The sequence below is a fragment of the Sinocyclocheilus anshuiensis genome, unplaced genomic scaffold (genome assembly GCF_001515605.1).
Source record: "Sinocyclocheilus anshuiensis isolate Anshui unplaced genomic scaffold, SAMN03320099.WGS_v1.1 scaffold1736, whole genome shotgun sequence".
Taxonomy (NCBI): domain Eukaryota; kingdom Metazoa; phylum Chordata; class Actinopteri; order Cypriniformes; family Cyprinidae; genus Sinocyclocheilus; species Sinocyclocheilus anshuiensis.
The window spans coordinates 162059-179235 of record NW_015558656.1 but is presented as its reverse complement, the minus strand read 5'-3'; the positions used below and the strand labels follow the sequence as shown (position 1 = coordinate 179235).

Below are 17177 nucleotides of genomic sequence, written 5' to 3'. Positions count from 1 at the left end.
CCAAGTTACTCTTTTGGAAAAATTACTTGTTAGTTAGTTTGTTTGTTTGTTTTCTTTCAGTCAAAAAAAAAAAAAAAAAAACACAATGGAAGTATAGTTTTGTCTTTTTTAACAATAGTCATCCTGGGTCTTTTAAATGACGAAAAACATTCTGCACAGAAGACAGCCTCACAAATATGTAAATATAAATGAAAGACCAACTGTAGTCAAAACATTATGTCCAACGATTTGGAAATAAACAGTATATTGATTTTGTTTAGCAAGAATAAAAATTAGAGGGTCATAGTTGTCATTGTTTGTATTCTTAGTTTCTTATTTTAAGTTTGTTTCAAAGATTTGTTTTTTAGTCCAGACTCTAATTAATTGTCATTGTCTTGCAGAAATTGCCCAGTTAACTAGCTACGACAGCGGGATTGCAGAAACTCCTGAGACGGATGAGTCTGTCAGTGTAAGTAGTTTTAACTATTGTAAACAATTTAACCAAGACAGCAAAATAGTACGCTACTGTAGAGCACAATTTTTATTCAGAAATGTATGGAATATAAAACAGATAAACAACTGTGATTATTAAAGCATGCCACAGAGAAGTTATTAAACAGGAAAATATAAATTTTTAGAATAAAATGAATTTTAAAGTTGAAATATATGTAAAAGCAGGCTTCATTACAAAAATATTATTAAAATTATATATCCAGTCCCACAGTTTGAGTGCAGCACTGCGGCACCGGCGTAAACCCTGTGAGCTTGACTTTGAGATGATCAAATTGATCAGTAATGGGGCTTATGGGTAAGTAACTAAAACATGCAATGAGGTCATGTGACAATATTGAAGCAAATTATTAGGTAAAATGTTTAGCATTGTATGCTGCATATTGTTTCACATTCTGTTTTGTAGTGCTAATGGTTTGCATTACATATAGCACAGTAAGCAAAATCATAGTAATCCATTCCTAGCTTAGTCCTTTAAATTTATTTTCTCTATATCGTGGTTACTGTGCATTAAATTATCACACATTGTTCATTTAAACCAAGATTTTTTTTCCCCCACAGTGCGGTGTATTTAGTGAGACACAAAGAGACAAAGCAGCGTTTTGCCATGAAAAAGATTAACAAGCAGAACCTGATGCTGAGGAACCAGATCCAGCAGGCCTTTGTGGAGAGAGACATCCTGACTTTTGCTGAGAACCCTTTTGTGGTCAGCATGTACTGCTCCTTTGAGACTCGCAGACATCTTTGCATGGTTATGGAGTATGTTGAAGGTATGCTGTAACAGATTTACAGTGTTGGGGAATGTTACTTTTTAAAATAGTGTTTCATTATTATGTTACTGCTAATAAAAGTAAAGAAATACATACATGGTAACATTGTATAGGTAGTGACATGGAATGCAGAGTAACCAGAGACTAATAAATCAATGACCTGTTAATAGTAATGATACTAGATTTAACATTTTGTAACCACCAATTACGTCTTAGTCCAGTCAGAGGTTTTTTTTTATCAGCTCATTTGTTCAAATATTTAAAGCTGCAGTCCCTAACTTTTTTTGGTTAAAAGTGATCCGAAATCAATATTTGAGCAAGTACATAACCAGCCAGTGTTCAAAACTATCGCCTTACTTTAGCCCGATTCACAACGGTTAGCTTATAATAATGGTTTCTAATTTGAGTGGTATGGGTAGGTTTTCGCGGGAAATTCGAGCATGCCGCTGCATCATTACGTCACTTCTGTAAACATAAAGAAGTTGTCCCAGCTACTAGGCTATCGCATGTGACGATCCTGCAGGTGGCGGATCGTTTATAGCCTTTTATCACAGCAGCTAGAATAATTAAATTTATAATTTTGATGGCGGATTGTAATCCATAAAGGATTATGTGTTTATGAAACACATGTGAATTAAATTAAATTATATTCCAGTTATAAATGTGCTTCTGATTACAGATAGCCTGGGATTACAAAGATTTGTATTTTAAAGAAAACCAGTTAGAAGGGAGCATAATTTGCTTTTTGGGTTAAAAGAATTTCTTAATATGAAATTCAAAGAGTATGACAATTAGATTAGACTGTGCAGAAATTGAAATCTACACGCTAATACACACTATACTCATAGTCACCAATGCTGATGTTGTTAACATTAATCATTTGAGAATAAAGTATAACAATAATAATAATTTGAACGGTTTGATGTGATATGAGCTAACCGATCTTTAGATTTAATCACCATTGGTAGCGAGATTTATGGTGATGCTTTTTTCCTCAGTTGGTCAGAACAAACGTGGCAGACTTGTTACTTACTTGTTCAGATGGCAATATACGGTGAAAATTCTTATTTGGGTCATATTCCAAGACGTAGGCTAGAATCTGTGATTGCGAAGTACACCGGTGCGGTGACTGACTGCCACACATACTCTTCAGAACATTAGATTGAGCCGTGCTGACACAACCCACGCAAGCTAGATAATTCCGCACACAGCTGCAATTCCAGGTTTTCAAACAGAGATGGCGACAAAGAGGCAAAATTTACGGACTGCAGCTTTAAGTAAGCTGTTAACCATGTACTGGTCAGTGAATAAATAAAATATAAAATAGGCCTATACAATAATTCACATTGCTTTTTCAGAATCAAATTTAAGGGGAAAAAATGTTTGGAAAGTAAAAAAATAAAAATAACAGATTTACCAACAAAGTGCTTGAACCAACAAATAAATGAGACTTAAATAAGCCAAAAAAAATTTAATGTAACTATGAAACGTTTTTTTAATGCAAAATGTTACCCTATTTATGCAATATATTCATATTTTTATGGAGCATTAATTTGTATGTTTCCTATCCTGACAGGAGGGGACTGTGCTACATTGCTGAAGAACATGGGTCCTCTCCCTGTGGACATGGCTAGAATGTACTTTGCCGAGACTGTGTTAGCCCTGGAATATCTCCACAACTATGGAATTGTCCATCGAGATCTCAAACCAGACAAGTAAGCTTTGTGGGATTGATTAGTGGACAACCACATAGTATACATAATTAAAGTGAAATAAACATGAACAGTCTGTGAAAAATCCAAGCTGATGGAATTTGATCTGACATGCTTTCTAGCTAGTGATTGCCTACCACCTGGTGAACTGGGGTTCAGTTTGGAAAAAGATCTTTGTTATGCTAGCTAGAGTATGCAGAGCATTTGCCAGAACTGACAAAAAAAAACAAAACAGCTACCAGCTCTGTTTTTACACGCAGGGTTTTCCTCTGATAATTCTAATATAACTAAGTGTTTTTTTTTTTTTTGCTCTATGATAGTCTGTTGGTCACTTCAATGGGACACATCAAGCTGACTGACTTTGGACTATCGAAAGTGGGGCTGATGAACATGACCACTAACCTCTATGAGGGTCATATTGAGAAGGATGCTAGAGAGTTCTCTGATAAACAGGTAAAGGTCCAATTCTCTGTGAAAGTCCTGACAACTTGATATTTCATTTGAATTTGCGTAGTCATTGTCATAACCTCTATGTTTGGTTTCTGCTCTGAAAATCTGGTCTTTAGAGAAGCACGAATTTCTGGTTTATCCTGGTTAGTGCTGGTTTGATGTTGATCCAGGACTAGAATAGCCATGCTTTTAAGCAATTTGCTGGTTAGACTATATAAGACTAGACACCAGCATCTAAACCTACTAATGACTAGCTTTGTTGATTTTAAGGGTTGTAATATCTGCATACATTTTTTACAGGTGTGTGGGACACCTGAGTACATTGCTCCAGAAGTAATCCTAAGGCAAGGCTATGGGAAGCCAGTGGACTGGTGGGCAATGGGCATCATCCTCTATGAGTTCCTGGTGGGCTGTGTACCATTCTTTGGAGACACTCCAGAAGAACTGTTCGGCCAGGTCATCAGCGGTCAGTCACATTCTGAATTCCTGTTATGCAATACAGGCTTGTTTCATTCAGCAAGAGCTTTAGCAGATTCAGACTCTGTTGCGTAATCTCAACTCTGCTTCTCATTAATGCATGTCAGTATCTCATAGGATCAGCAAAAGATTCCTGCAGGCATGTGGGTCTCCTGTTCTTATCCTCCACCTGTTGTTATGCAAACCTTGATCTCTCTGGATTTATTCACTGCTGTCTTATACAAATGAAATCACATGTGATTCTGTTTTTGTATGAGAAGAAGAAAAATCAAACAATCCAACGCTCTCCATTGACTTTGTATTGCGGGAAGCTGCCTCCTTGTCATTTCTGACTTATAACAAAAAACAGAACAATGTCTAAAAGCTATGCTAAGCTATGTGACAAGGTGTACAGCAAACAAGCTAAAAAACCCAGAACTACGTTTTTATAAACAAGCGTTTAAGGACACAAAAGTAACGCTTGTTTTTTTGGGTCGACAGCTTATAAAAACATAGTTATGGGTTTTTTAGCTTGTTTGCTGTACACCTTGTCACACAGCAGCTTTGAGGCATTGCTGTTTTTTTTTTGTTATAAGTCAGAAATGACAAGGAGGCAGCTTCCCGCAACAGAAAGTCAATGGAGAGCATTGGATTGTTTTTCCCACCCAATATGGGCGTGGCCTAAATGCACTCTGTCTGTATAGCTTGACAGGGGCCTCGATATTAGTATTATTCATATTATTATTTTATTTTTAATTTTATTCTATTTTCTAGTTAGGCTGAGAAGTATACATACGATTTATTTTTACATGTAGTGTCGTTTTCATGGTCATGCATATGCATATCTAATAAGACTGTCCTTTGGACCGTAATGATAGAACACAGCCACTTGTTTTAGCAGTGTTGCATTAAGTTAAGCCAGGTAAAGTGATGAATATCCTCATGACTGTGCCAAAATGTGTTTACCCCCTGATTCAGTCCTCATCCAAAAACAAACCCTTAACATTATAGTTCTATTATAGTTCAAAGTATTATGTTGTTTGTAATATATTCATTTGGGAGATGATCTTATTTGTATTAAATGCCATTTGAAGAATACATTTTTAATGATAGAAAGATGTATTTCAATTGAATATATTTGCTCTGTCCTTAAATTGGACCTAAAAATTTTAATTGCCAAAATATTTGTGTGAATTCTTTTATTATCCATTAAGCCAGAAAACCTTATAACAACTCCAATGTGTTTCGTCAGCTCCTAAATGTTTCTGCTACCATTTGTACCTTTAGTGTTCGTTTTCTGTTATGGGGTTAGCATAGGTGTGAGTCTTAATTAATGAGCCCAGCAAGCTGCTGTTGCCCTGGGCTTGGATGCATATTTATGCTTCTTAATGTGATTCAGATGTGAGGCTCATGTTGCTATAGAGACTGTCGGGAAACAAACAAAGCACAGCTCTTCATTTATTTCACTCCCCTGGCCTTTATGCTAAAGTCCCCATTTCTTTCTGATCTAAGCTCAGTTTTGTTGTTGCTCTGCAATCATTTGTGGTTTGATTGTGTCAAGTGCCCTGTTCTTTGAGTAGTGAAAAATGCCAAATAACCTCTGGATACTGGAAATCCATGCACGGAATTGATGCATGTGAAAGTGGAATATTAAGATGTTTTATGCATGCCTGTTTATGTTGTAGCAGGCATTTTGATGCATTTTAATAATCACATTTGATTCATATGTAAAAATATTCTCTGTATTCATTAGTTTGGTACTGTTCACGAGTGAACAGTTCTGTGTTACAATAAAGACCCAACAAAACCAGAGAGCTTTTATTTTGAATGAAAAGTAATGATTTTTGGAAAAGACATTGATTTTGTTCCATTTGGTTAATGAGGATGAAATTGTTTGCTGCTGCTTGTAGATGAAATAAACTGGCCGGGGGGAGAGGATGCGCCACCAGCTGATGCTCAGGAGCTGATCACCCTACTGCTCAGACAGAACCCTCTGGAGCGCCTCGGCACTGGTAAGGGTCCAAAATGTTTGCGGTAATACTTGACAAGCTCCAAAAGTGAGTAAAAATTGCTTTTGGCATTTAAGTGAATGTCTAGTTGTCCAGAAAGGTATTTTAGGATTCGCAAAGTAATGCATGGCTGTGCGGATGAAATGCAATGTAAAACATGCATACATGCATTAAGTAAATAAAATAAATATTTTAGAATCATCACCACTTTGCCAGTGAAAGTTTACACTATATTCACATAATAACATTTCTGGTGATATTAAGAAGGTTCCAGCATCACATTTTTGGTATCACATAAAGTGAAAATATTGTGAAACAAAACCACAACTACTAACCCTAACTACAAAAAACAAAGCAAAACAGATATTTAATACACAAAGTGGAGTAAATAGAATTTACAGCTTGTTGCTTTATTATTTGATTGTATATGTATCTTTAAGCAGGAGGGGCGTATGAGGTCAAGCACCATCAGTTCTTTCACAGTCTGGACTGGAACAGCCTGCTGAGGCAGAAGGCAGAGTTCATCCCCCAGCTGGAGTCTGAGGATGACACCAGCTACTTTGACAGTGAGTGAAGTCATTGTCCTTCATGGTCCATGCAAGCAATGCATGGCTGAGAGCCAGTGCCCATGTCTGTTTTGATGTCTTAAGGGAGGATCAGATGTTCCCAGACTGAGAGATTAGTCATATATTAGTATAGCACAGTTGGTTGGTGATATGAATCTTTGTCATTTGTTTGGAGAAATGTCAGCAGTTTGCTCTAGCTTTTTATTTGTATTTTTTTGCTTTGCTTGGGACACTTCTTTGTCAAAATGTTTCTCATGTTTTATATATATATGCAGTAATAACAATATAGATTTAAGTAAACATGCAGTTTTTTTTTCTTCTGTGTATTGTATAATGACCAAGCTAGATGACAGAATGTTAATTTTTGATTGAACTGTCCTTTTAACATTTCTCAGAAGAACGGAGTCTTAAAATAACTGACATGAGAGCATGTTGACAACTGACATCACCACACAATGTGACACATTTTCTCTTTCAATCTCAGCACGATCTGATAGGTACCATCACTTGGAAACTGAGGAGGAGGATGATACCAATGATGAAGATTTCAATGTGGAACTGAGGCAGTTTTCCTCATCTTCACACCGATTCTCAAAAGTGAGTTGTGTCTGTCTTTTTCCTCACACACTGTTTAATTCATGCAGAGCAGAATGGCTCAGATGAAAAGAGTCCTGACCAGTGTATGTTCAAATAAAAATGTGGAAAACTATGGCCAGCACTGTCTCTGCCATAGGGCTCAGCTCATATATTTACATGCATTTGCGTTTGTTAGAGGGATATATTTTTGTAGGTCAAGGAACAACATCGCACACAACAAATACTCGTGCAGGTCGTTGTTCTCAGGCATGCAAAGCTTTGGTGCATTGCAGTATCAGTTGCTTCCAGAATCTGGTGAAGGCTGTATTTTATAAATATCTGCTATAATTATGGGGTTGTTGCTTGATTTTTTTTGTATAAACAAACTAGGACAGGGGGAAAGAATATGATTTATTGATTCTATGTATTCTTTAGCATTTTAATTATTTAAATTTATTAAGAATATTATTACTATCAATATAAAATTCAGGCATCATCAATTGTGTTATAAACCTTAGTGGAATGAGATTGTACAAATTCATACATATTTGCCACTAATTTGCTTGGGAGAGTAAGCGACCACCTAGAAATCACCCAGAACACCTTAGGAGCAACCTAGCAGTGACCAGCAGAAGCATTTCAAGTCACATTTTCATGTTCTCGCTTTTCAGGATTCTTTATCTCATTCTCATGTTTGAATGCTGTGACGTGCCTGTGTTTACTACAAGATCTAATGGAGGTTATTGATGCATATACATGCTGTTTAATTGTATGTGGTGTGTATGTAGGTTTACAGTAGTCTGGATCTATCTCGAGGACAGCTGGATGAGAAAGGAGAACAGCCAGAGAAGACAACTGACAGTCCTCTTACTGTTGACTCACTGAGCTGGACTCCAGACTTCACTGAGATGTATGTTAAATTTAACAGGAAAATCCCATTTCTGATGGTAGATGATTTTACATTGTCCAGGTTGGTCATTTGTGGTCATTAACTGGTCCAAGTTGGTCCAGATGGTTGGTAACCAGCTAGCAGGGTTAAGGTTCATAGTTCACTCTTAATAAAGCTGGTTAGAGCTGGTAGACCTCTTTGGACCACCAACAAAACAGATTCTATGTTCCTAAAACTACCTTAAATTTGTAGAACCTGACTTTTTCAAGTAGATCATCATGTCATTTTTCCTTGTTTCCCTTCTCCAGCCCCTCTCTCTCTCATTCATCCGACACTGAGAGCACCAGCTTGAGCAGATGTTCCGGTCTTCTTCCTAAGTTTGCAATCTCTGCAGAAGTGGAAGACGGCGAGGGTTCCCTGGCTCTGGAAGACCCCAGTAAAGTGACCTTTAGTATTGGGGAGTTGCCTCAGGATGAGCCTGATCCCACCACACCCTGTAGCACCATCAGTAACTCCACCCTCTCAGGTACAGGAGATGGGATCAAACGTCCTCCACAAAAATAAATAAATAAATAAATGTTTACTTGTGTTTGAGGTCTCAAGAGACTCCATGTATAAAACATTAATAAATGCAATTAATTTTCACATGCTATTGGTTTACATGCAGTACTATAGGCAGTGGAGTCCTACAGTGTATTTACTGTATTTTATGTTGATTGTACTTTGAGTTTTTGCCAAGGTACAATTGACCCCCCATTTAATAAAAAAAAAAGTGATTTGTTTGTGATCAAACAAACAGTAATTAATATTTAAATTAAAAATGATTAAAAGGGAAATAAATAATACAAAATTTAAATGTTACAATTATTTATAGGTTGCATAATAAGTAGGTTGCATAACTGTTATGTTTTTTTTTTTTGTGGAGTAGGCAGTTTCTCTGAGCACCTGGATCAGGCGCCATCACAGGGAGATGGAGTTGAGATTCTGGACAGCTCCTGTAAGCCCTCCTCTGATACAGCCTTCTTCCTGACTGCTCCCAAACCTGAAGCCACAGAGAAACGGTGTGCAGTCAGCAAAGTCCCAAAATCAGTGTCTACCAGCGCACTGTCACTCATGATTCCTGGAGGTGAGTGTACAGTATGTGTGTGTGAAAGAATATGTTGGAATATGTTTACTTTTGTGACCAAGTGTTTGTTATTGTCCATGTCAGGTTTTTTTGAAAGATGGTTACCTGCTGTTGCATAGCGCCAGTCAGTTGATTTATTGATTTATTCCCCCGCAGATGTTTTTGGTGTGTCACCATTAGCAAGCCCCATTTCTCCATACTCGCTGTCATCAGACCCATCCTCTAGAGATTCCTCCCCCAGCCGAGACTCCTCCCTCAGTGGTGTCGTCTGTCGTCAGCCAATCATCATTCATAGCTCAGGGAAGAAGTTTGGCTTCACTCTGCGAGCAATCCGGGTCTACGCCTGTGACAGTGATGTTTATACAGTTTATCACATGGTCTGGGTAAGTGTGGCAGGGCTGTCCAGCACACCACTATAGAACCGAAACAGCTGACAAAATGTATTCTCACAGATTTTTCATACCTCAGTTTACTGCATCACACATATTGATAGATATTGATGATATTGATGAAAGCTTTCGAACCATGTATGATTTACTATGTATATTGTATTGTTTGGAAATAGAATGTAGAGGATGGTGGCCCTGCTCACAAGGCTGGTCTTAAGGCTGGAGACCTGATCACTCATGTGAATGGAGAAACGGTTCATGGGCTGCTTCACACTGAAGTGGTGGAATTATTGCTGAAGGTGAAAAAACCAACCAATGTTACAACCACAACACTATTTTCACTGCTTGTTTTCCATTTAATTTTGTTACAATACGCCTGTAAGTGACGTGCTTTTTTTTTCGCAGAGTGGAAGTAAAGTGGCGATTTCCACCACCCCTTTTGAAAACACTTCTATCAAAACTGGTCCAGCTAGAAGAAATAGTTACAGAAGCAAAATGGTGAGAAGAACCAAGAAGCCGAAGAAAGAGAAAACTCAAGAAAGGTAAGAAAATAAGAATGTCATTATTCTTGTCTATTGCAGGTTTTACAAATGTTTATTTACAGTACATAACCACATATATTTGGATGAACTACCTACACCTCAGTAGCAAGATTCCGCACTGCCACTAGATGTAGCTGTTGCTGCATTGTTTTTGTAATGTACACTCTGTTCAGAATAGTAAATTAGTGTACTTTTCTGCTGCATGCTGTGTAGTATATACAGTATATAACCTACTATTTTAAATTATTATATAAAACAGTAGGCAGTATGTATATATAATAATTTCATCATCCAGTGTGTTTTTTCAGTTTAAGCTTTTCTTTCTCTCCAGGCGGCGTTCAGTATTCAAACGTTTTGCCATGCAGCCCTCTCCACTTTTACACACCAGCCGTAGTTTCTCCTCGCTAAACCGCTCACTGTCTTCAGGAGAGAGTCTACCTGGATCTCCCACACACAGTCTCTCGCCACGCTCCCCCACAGCTGCCTTTCGCCCAACACCCGACTTTAACCAGTCAGGTGTGTGTCTTACATTACATTACCCAGACATTGGTCCTGATTTAAAAAAAAAAAGTATATATATATTTAAATAATGTTGCCTGTCATGTGTCAAGGGGTGTAAATATTAGTGTTCTGTGCATTTCCCTTTCAGTTCAATGTGAAATTATGAAATCTGAATGAAAGTAATAAAAACAATTGCTGCTTATCTTAATGTTTTAACTTTCCACTCTTTCATCCAGGTGCCAATTCATCACAGAGTAGCTCCCCCAGTTCCAGTGCACCTAACTCACCAGCAGGCTCTGGCCACATCCGACCCAGCACTCTGCATGGCCTGGGTCCCAAACTACCTGGACGGTTACGTCAGGGTCGACGTAAATCAGCAGGGAGCATTCCCCTCTCACCATTGGCTCGCACACCCTCCCCGACCCCTCAGCCTCAGCCGACTTCTCCTCAGCGGTCCCCATCTCCCTTGCTGACTCACACTGTGGGAAGCTCCAAAACTTCTCAAGCCTTCCCTGCCAAAATGCACTCACCCCCGTCTATTGTACGCCATATGGTACGACCTAAAAGTGCAGAGCCTCCTCGGTCCCCACTCTTGAAGCGAGTTCAATCTGAGGAGAAGCTTTCCCCTTCTTACTCTGGTGACAAAAAACATTTATGCACCCGAAAGCACAGTTTGGAGGTTACCCAAGAGGAGCCTCAAGGGGAGGCCTCATCTAGAGGGGAGCATATCCCACCATCCATAGAGGAGAGCACTTCCTGTGAGCCACCCACCATTACTCGGGTGAGACCTGCTGAGCAGGGTTGCCTAAAGCGGCCTGTTACTCGCAAAGTTGGTCGTCAGGAGTCAGCAGAGGAGCTAGATAGGGAGAAGCTGAAAGCTAAAGTGGTGGTGAAGAGGCAGGACTGGGCTGAGAGACGAGAGTCTATGCAAAAACAAGACACCGTGCATGATGTGGAAGGTTCTGCTGCTGAAGATAAGGAGTGGAGTGTCCTTACACGTCCCAGTGTGAGACCCCAGGGTTCCGAATCTGGATCCCTGGACAAGTCTACAAATGCTACTTTGAAGGATGTCCTTTACAAAAAACTAAATCCAAGAGTCTGTGAGAGCATAGCTGAGTCTCTCACCAGTGGAGACTGTGTATCACTTTTAAGTGAGAATGGGAGGTTACCTTCATGTCAATCAGATCGCCAAATGTCTCGGGCAATGAAGGAAAGTAATAAACCAGATTTCAAAGCCTCCAACATGGAGTTTGCCAGAAAGAGGCAGTCCTTTGAGGATAGGGAGGACTCCTTGTGTCGAATATCCTCTGGTGTTCATGAAAGCATTCATTTCAACACCACTAGGTCCAAAAGTCTTCAGCTGGATTCCGCATTAGCTTTAGAACATGTTAAAGGGGGCATGTGCAACATCCATGGCACTTCTGAAACTTTGGCCCCTAAGCTTTTTAGTGGAAGAGGAGAGAGTGCAGTAGAAAAACTTCAGATGATTTCTTCTGATGGTCCTCTCAGGAAGACCTCCTCTGAGTACAAATTGGAGGGAAGGCTTGTGTCCTCTTTAAAGCCACTAGAGGGCACCTTGGACATTGGCCTGCTTTCTGGGCCTCGGGTATCCAAGACTGACACATGTCTTTCCAAAATGGCAGACAGCCATGGTGAAAGTACTATGCTGGCAGAAGACCTTTGTGGAAAACAGCCAATTCAACAGAAAACTGCAGAGAAAAAGAAATGTCCACATGCAGGGACATCTGGGACACTTAACCATAAGGACAATGTGTATTTGAGCAGTAAAACGGTTACAAAAGAAGATTCCATTTCCAATAAGGACTCTACAATTAGTTCTGCTTGCAATAAGGCCTTGCATGATAGAAATAAATTTAATGATGGAGTGAAGTTGCAGATTACAACCACTAAAGTGGAGTCTATAGACACAAGTGTGAAATCGGAGACTAGGCTAAAGACAGCTCAGGAGATGAGAGCTGCACGACACAATGCTCACTTTGCATGTGGGAAAACGCCCTCCATCAAGGAAGTCAGCAATGAAGACCAGGAAGACGACATGGAAAATATAGAGGATGCATCTCCAAAGCAAAACGAAACTCGGCAGATACAACCAGACCTTAGTAAAACAAATCAACCTGAGGAAATCCCAGTGTCTTCTGCTGTTTTTTCTCAACTCAACTCTGTCCAGCAAATCCCAGAAGCAAATTCTGGCAAAGATAATAGTAGGCTGAGTGAGACACCGATTAGTTCACGCAGTCCAGCAATGTCTACAGAGAAGGATAGCATAAATAAAGACAAACCAACCGATACAAAAACCACTGCAGAAATAAAGCAGGTCCATTCATCAGAAAATGTTATGGACAATGCCTGTGAAACATCAAGCCCAACTTTGGCTAAAACCAAGACTGTGATAGATAGAAAGGATAGGGCTGGTAGCACCAATGACTTTCTTGACATCAATCCAGAGCATCTTCAAGATTTGAAGGAAAGCAAAACATCTAGCAGAGTAAAACGTTTGGACAAAAACGTAGATTCTACACTGGGAGACAGAACTGCTGGTACTCCAACCTCAGATGCTGACTCAGGGCAGGCTAAACCAGAGATATCCATCAAAGAAACAGCACCCATCCCGCAGAGTCTATCTTTAGCTTCCTCTGTCACAACATCCACTGTGTCTTCTGTCTCCACGCCATCAGATGCACCTGAGACCACTATTGTTAAAAGCTCATTGTCTACCCTTCAAAGAAAAACCACTCCATCTGCCATTGCTGCCCCATTGAAAGACATGCCAGCTACTGATTCAAAATCCAAAGCCATTGCAAGCACCACTTCACAACTTTCTGGGTTGGCTGAAGTAAAAACAACCACCATCCAACCTCCACAGTCTGATCAGACTTGTGCCAAAATTTCAAGCTCTGTTGGCTTGGAAAATGGACAGACAGCAAGTATTTCCGCTCAACTCTCCAAACAAATCTCAGACAGAACACAAAATTCCGGTGCATCAAGTGGTAGCAGAGAATTCAGTGTGCAAACCCATCAGTCTCAACAGAGCTTAAACAAAAATCAACATGCAGACAATGCAGAGAAGGCAAGTAGCCAATCCAATTTAATGGTGAAGGATCTTAAAACCCTGACAGCATGTGGAGACAAAATGGACTCGAGAGACAAAATGGCTTCTAAAAAGGACTCCAAATGCAGTATGAGTGTAAAGGTTACTTGTGCCTCTAACCCTTCAGTCAAAGCTGAAGTTTCAGGAAACTGTGAAAAGCAGGAAGCCATCTTCAGAAGCCAAGTAATCATGAATATCACATCAATGGACACAGGTGCAAGCCCACCAAAGACTAGAAGTTGTGACACTTCAACAAAAGACACTGTGCATGTGCAATCTGCAATTAAAACAGAAGAAAAAACTAAATCCAAGAGTGTTTTTGATGTAGACAAGGAGAAGGCCGAGAAGCAAGTTATGGACATGTCCATGACAGAGACATGTACAGCACAGACTGCAATAAAACAGACGCAACCATCTGGTAGTGCTACACTAAAACAGACCCTTTTGAATTCCAAAATCAAGCCCCGAGTAGACTCTCCGCTTGTTACACAGTCTTTTGAGAAGGCAATTGAAGATAAGGGAAAGCAGGAAAACATAGCACAGCTACAGCCTATTGTCAAAGATAGCATAGTAAAACCAAAGGAGCTAAGAGAGTCAGTCTCGTCTACACCTAAATCTCAGCCTCATAAAGACACCCGCACTGGTTCTCAATGTGGCTGTGTGCCAGTGTTACCTGTGCCAGCGGTTAAAATCCATGTGTCTTGTGGACTTCCTTCTGGTAAGGGCAGCACTGCTGTAGTTGAATCACTTGGACCTTCCTCAAAGGGACAAGTGAAGTCCAGAATTGATGTTCCAAGATCAGAGTCTCTCAAGGGCTCCAGCACAAGTGATCCCATAGGGACAACTACTACTACTATATCCAGTCCTGACCCTAAACATGCCTCCAGTGAGTCAAAGGATACTGATAAACAAATGTCATCCAACCGAAAAGAGCAAGTGGAAAAGAAGAGAAAGGAACCTACTCCAGATACATCGTCAGCACCCAAAACTAACCGCAAAGACTTGTCAAGAGGCATGCCTTTGGGAAAGGATAGTACTACTATTGAAAAAGATTCAGTCCGTCCTAAACAAACAAAGGATACACCACGTGGTTCAACTTGTAAAAAGTGATGTATTGTATTGTAGTTGCCAAGCGTATTGAATTTTAAAAAAGACTATGAGGATGTAAACATCATTTTTGTCTATATGTAATATCATGAACCCTTTCTATCTGAGGACCGGTGAAGCTGTTACTTTGAGTTTTCGTGGAGATGAATTTGTTTGTTTGTGTTGTGATCTATCATGCTCCGTTAATATTATGTCTACAAAAAGTGTAGGCTGAATGTTGACTTGTTTTGCTGCTGATTTGTGGTCTTGTTTTAGATCTCGCAAAAGCGCCAAAATTAGTCATTGTATTGTGTAATGTAACGTGTGGCGTGTGCAATAATTGGGGAGACGGAGTGTAGATGCCTTTTTTAAGGATTAAATGAACTGTGCCAATCCTGGTTCAGTGTAATTGTACCAAACAAAGAGCACCTCAAATTTAGACATGAAGGTGCATGTTAACAAAAAAAAAAAAAAAAAAAAAAAAAAAAAGGCTTCACGCTTATTCAGGCTAGTGTTATTATGTATTACACTGGTTTTTGATGTATTTTAAAACCACTAGGAAAATATATGTAGCAATGGTGCTATTGATGCGGCTTACATTCTGCAAGCAGAACAGATCACTTATTTTATTTTCTTCACTTATTGGTTTTTTTTTTTTTTTGTGATCTTGTCAGCAAAGTTTTGTTTTGGGTAGTGGTGCACAGAGGGAAAGCACTTTGTCCTGCGCTTCTCACCTGGAACTATTTTATATTGGAATCATCTTATGGTTCTGGAATCGTACTGGAAGGGGCCTTAGAGTTTTTTGGGGAAATATGACTTGCTGTTCTTTGCAGGTCATGGTGACATTCACATTCCTTTCACATACATTTGTAAGGATTAATTTTTATGCAATATATTGTAAATACAGCAGCATTAATTGTACAGAGGTGTCGGTTGGAAATGAGTGTTGTATGTTTTATATGTATATTTTGCTATGTCATATTATGTTTGTATACTGTACTTAATGTTAGTCTCCTAGTGATGTTATCTGCTCAGTAATTGTGCTGATATAGAGTCTAAACTAGCAGAATAATGATAGTCTCACTCTGAAATGAAGTGTACCTGAAGTTTCACTAAGGTATGTAGGGCTTAACCACATGCATTTTCAGATATGTATTTTAAGTGACGCAGCAAAGTTGCTCTCAGAATGTTCATTATACTTGATGCCACTAACAAGGAAATCATGCATTTACATGAAACAGGGACAAGGCAGATGTAGCACACTATATAAAAGGCAAGTTTCAGAGACTGAAGGATTACCCCATGATTAAGGTTTGCTACTATGTTGATTATATACAATCTGTTTTTCAAAAAAGAAAAATGTCAAGCTTTTAGGGCTAACACTTGGCATACAGGAACATGATGCATTTCACCTGGTTTGGTTAAAAGGGCTTAAACGGGGATAATCGACGTGTTTTAGCAACATGTCAGCGCTGGTAGTCAGCGCTTGTGGTAAATGTCAGTAGTTTCACTGCATGTTCGTTCTTCATGTCCAATCATATTCATATTTCTTACATATTCATATGCAAAGTACAGCACTTACAAATGGGGATTGTGTAATACTTTACTAAATGCATTTGTGCTATTAACATCTCTAGTCACGCAATAGGACTGCTAAGCGCATTTCCTGCACTTTTTACCTTCAAGACCTTTTTGTGCTCAAACTTTAAAAATCATATTTGTCATTAGTTGTGCTTGATTTGACCTTTAAGCAGTTGAATAATGACCACTGAAGTTTAGCATCAGAACAGAGAAGAGGATGAATCATTGTGTCTTTTGATAACATTTGGTCTGAACTTTAAACCTGCTATAGCTCTGCTGGTGTGATACATCACGTACCAACTTAAAGTAAAGCGACTGTGTATCTAGGCAAATTTCAGTAAACGTATATTGTGAAACATCTAGGCTATATTACCGTATGATATTGAAGTATTTGTGATTAATGTTTTATGTAAACAGTATATATCTGAGCTGAACACACAGATCTGCATAAGTAACTAAACAACAGAATGAATCGTGTAAAGAGAATCTATAATAAAAAGATTTTTGGCGATTTTAAAGTGCATTAGCAGACTGATGTTTCAGTTCATTATAGGCTTTACAAATGCAGCTTAGGAGGTCTAAAGAGCTACAAGACACATTAAGATTAAAAACACAACTCTTATTGGGAAACATAATAGAAACTTTAATGATAAAATGTGAATGTTTTATAGGACATATGCATTGTCTGTTCTCCAATATCGATAGTATTGCCATGAATTAACCCCAGACATTCATGTTGGTGTTTCTTTCCCTTCTTCCCTTTTCTGACGTAAAAGGGAAGTAATGTTTAAATCCTTTAAGAAGCACTGTTTACAACTACTTCGTGGATGTATATTTTGTACATTTGTGTTATTTGCCAAATTAATGTGCTGCATCACAGGCAGTTATGGTGTGTGTGTGTGTGTGTGTGTGTGTGTGTGTGTGTG

At 39.0% G+C, this 17177-nt stretch overlaps 1 protein-coding gene across 5 annotated transcripts in view; it reads left to right on the top strand.

The window, feature by feature from the left end:
• Positions 1-16024, top strand: part of LOC107681051 (microtubule-associated serine/threonine-protein kinase 4-like) — a 135346-nt gene extending 119322 nt beyond the window's left edge. For 4 of the 5 annotated variants that reach the window (XM_016477193.1, XM_016477196.1, XM_016477195.1 and 1 more), the window contains 17 exons: positions 381-448; positions 696-787; positions 1051-1259; positions 2836-2974; positions 3292-3424; positions 3722-3887; positions 5788-5889; positions 6327-6452; positions 6937-7049; positions 7817-7938; positions 8226-8443; positions 8846-9043; positions 9200-9426; positions 9609-9731; positions 9838-9974; positions 10306-10490; positions 10712-16024. In XM_016477193.1, the coding sequence (XP_016332679.1) occupies positions 381-448; positions 696-787; positions 1051-1259; positions 2836-2974; positions 3292-3424; positions 3722-3887; positions 5788-5889; positions 6327-6452; positions 6937-7049; positions 7817-7938; positions 8226-8443; positions 8846-9043; positions 9200-9426; positions 9609-9731; positions 9838-9974; positions 10306-10490; positions 10712-14694 (6341 nt within the window). In that variant the 3' untranslated portion in view covers positions 14695-16024. The remainder of the gene's footprint in view (positions 1-380; positions 449-695; positions 788-1050; positions 1260-2835; positions 2975-3291; positions 3425-3721; positions 3888-5787; positions 5890-6326; positions 6453-6936; positions 7050-7816; positions 7939-8225; positions 8444-8845; positions 9044-9199; positions 9427-9608; positions 9732-9837; positions 9975-10305; positions 10491-10711) is intronic. The other variant, XM_016477197.1, reaches the window with a different exon arrangement.
• The last annotated feature ends 1153 nt before the right edge of the window (positions 16025-17177 follow it).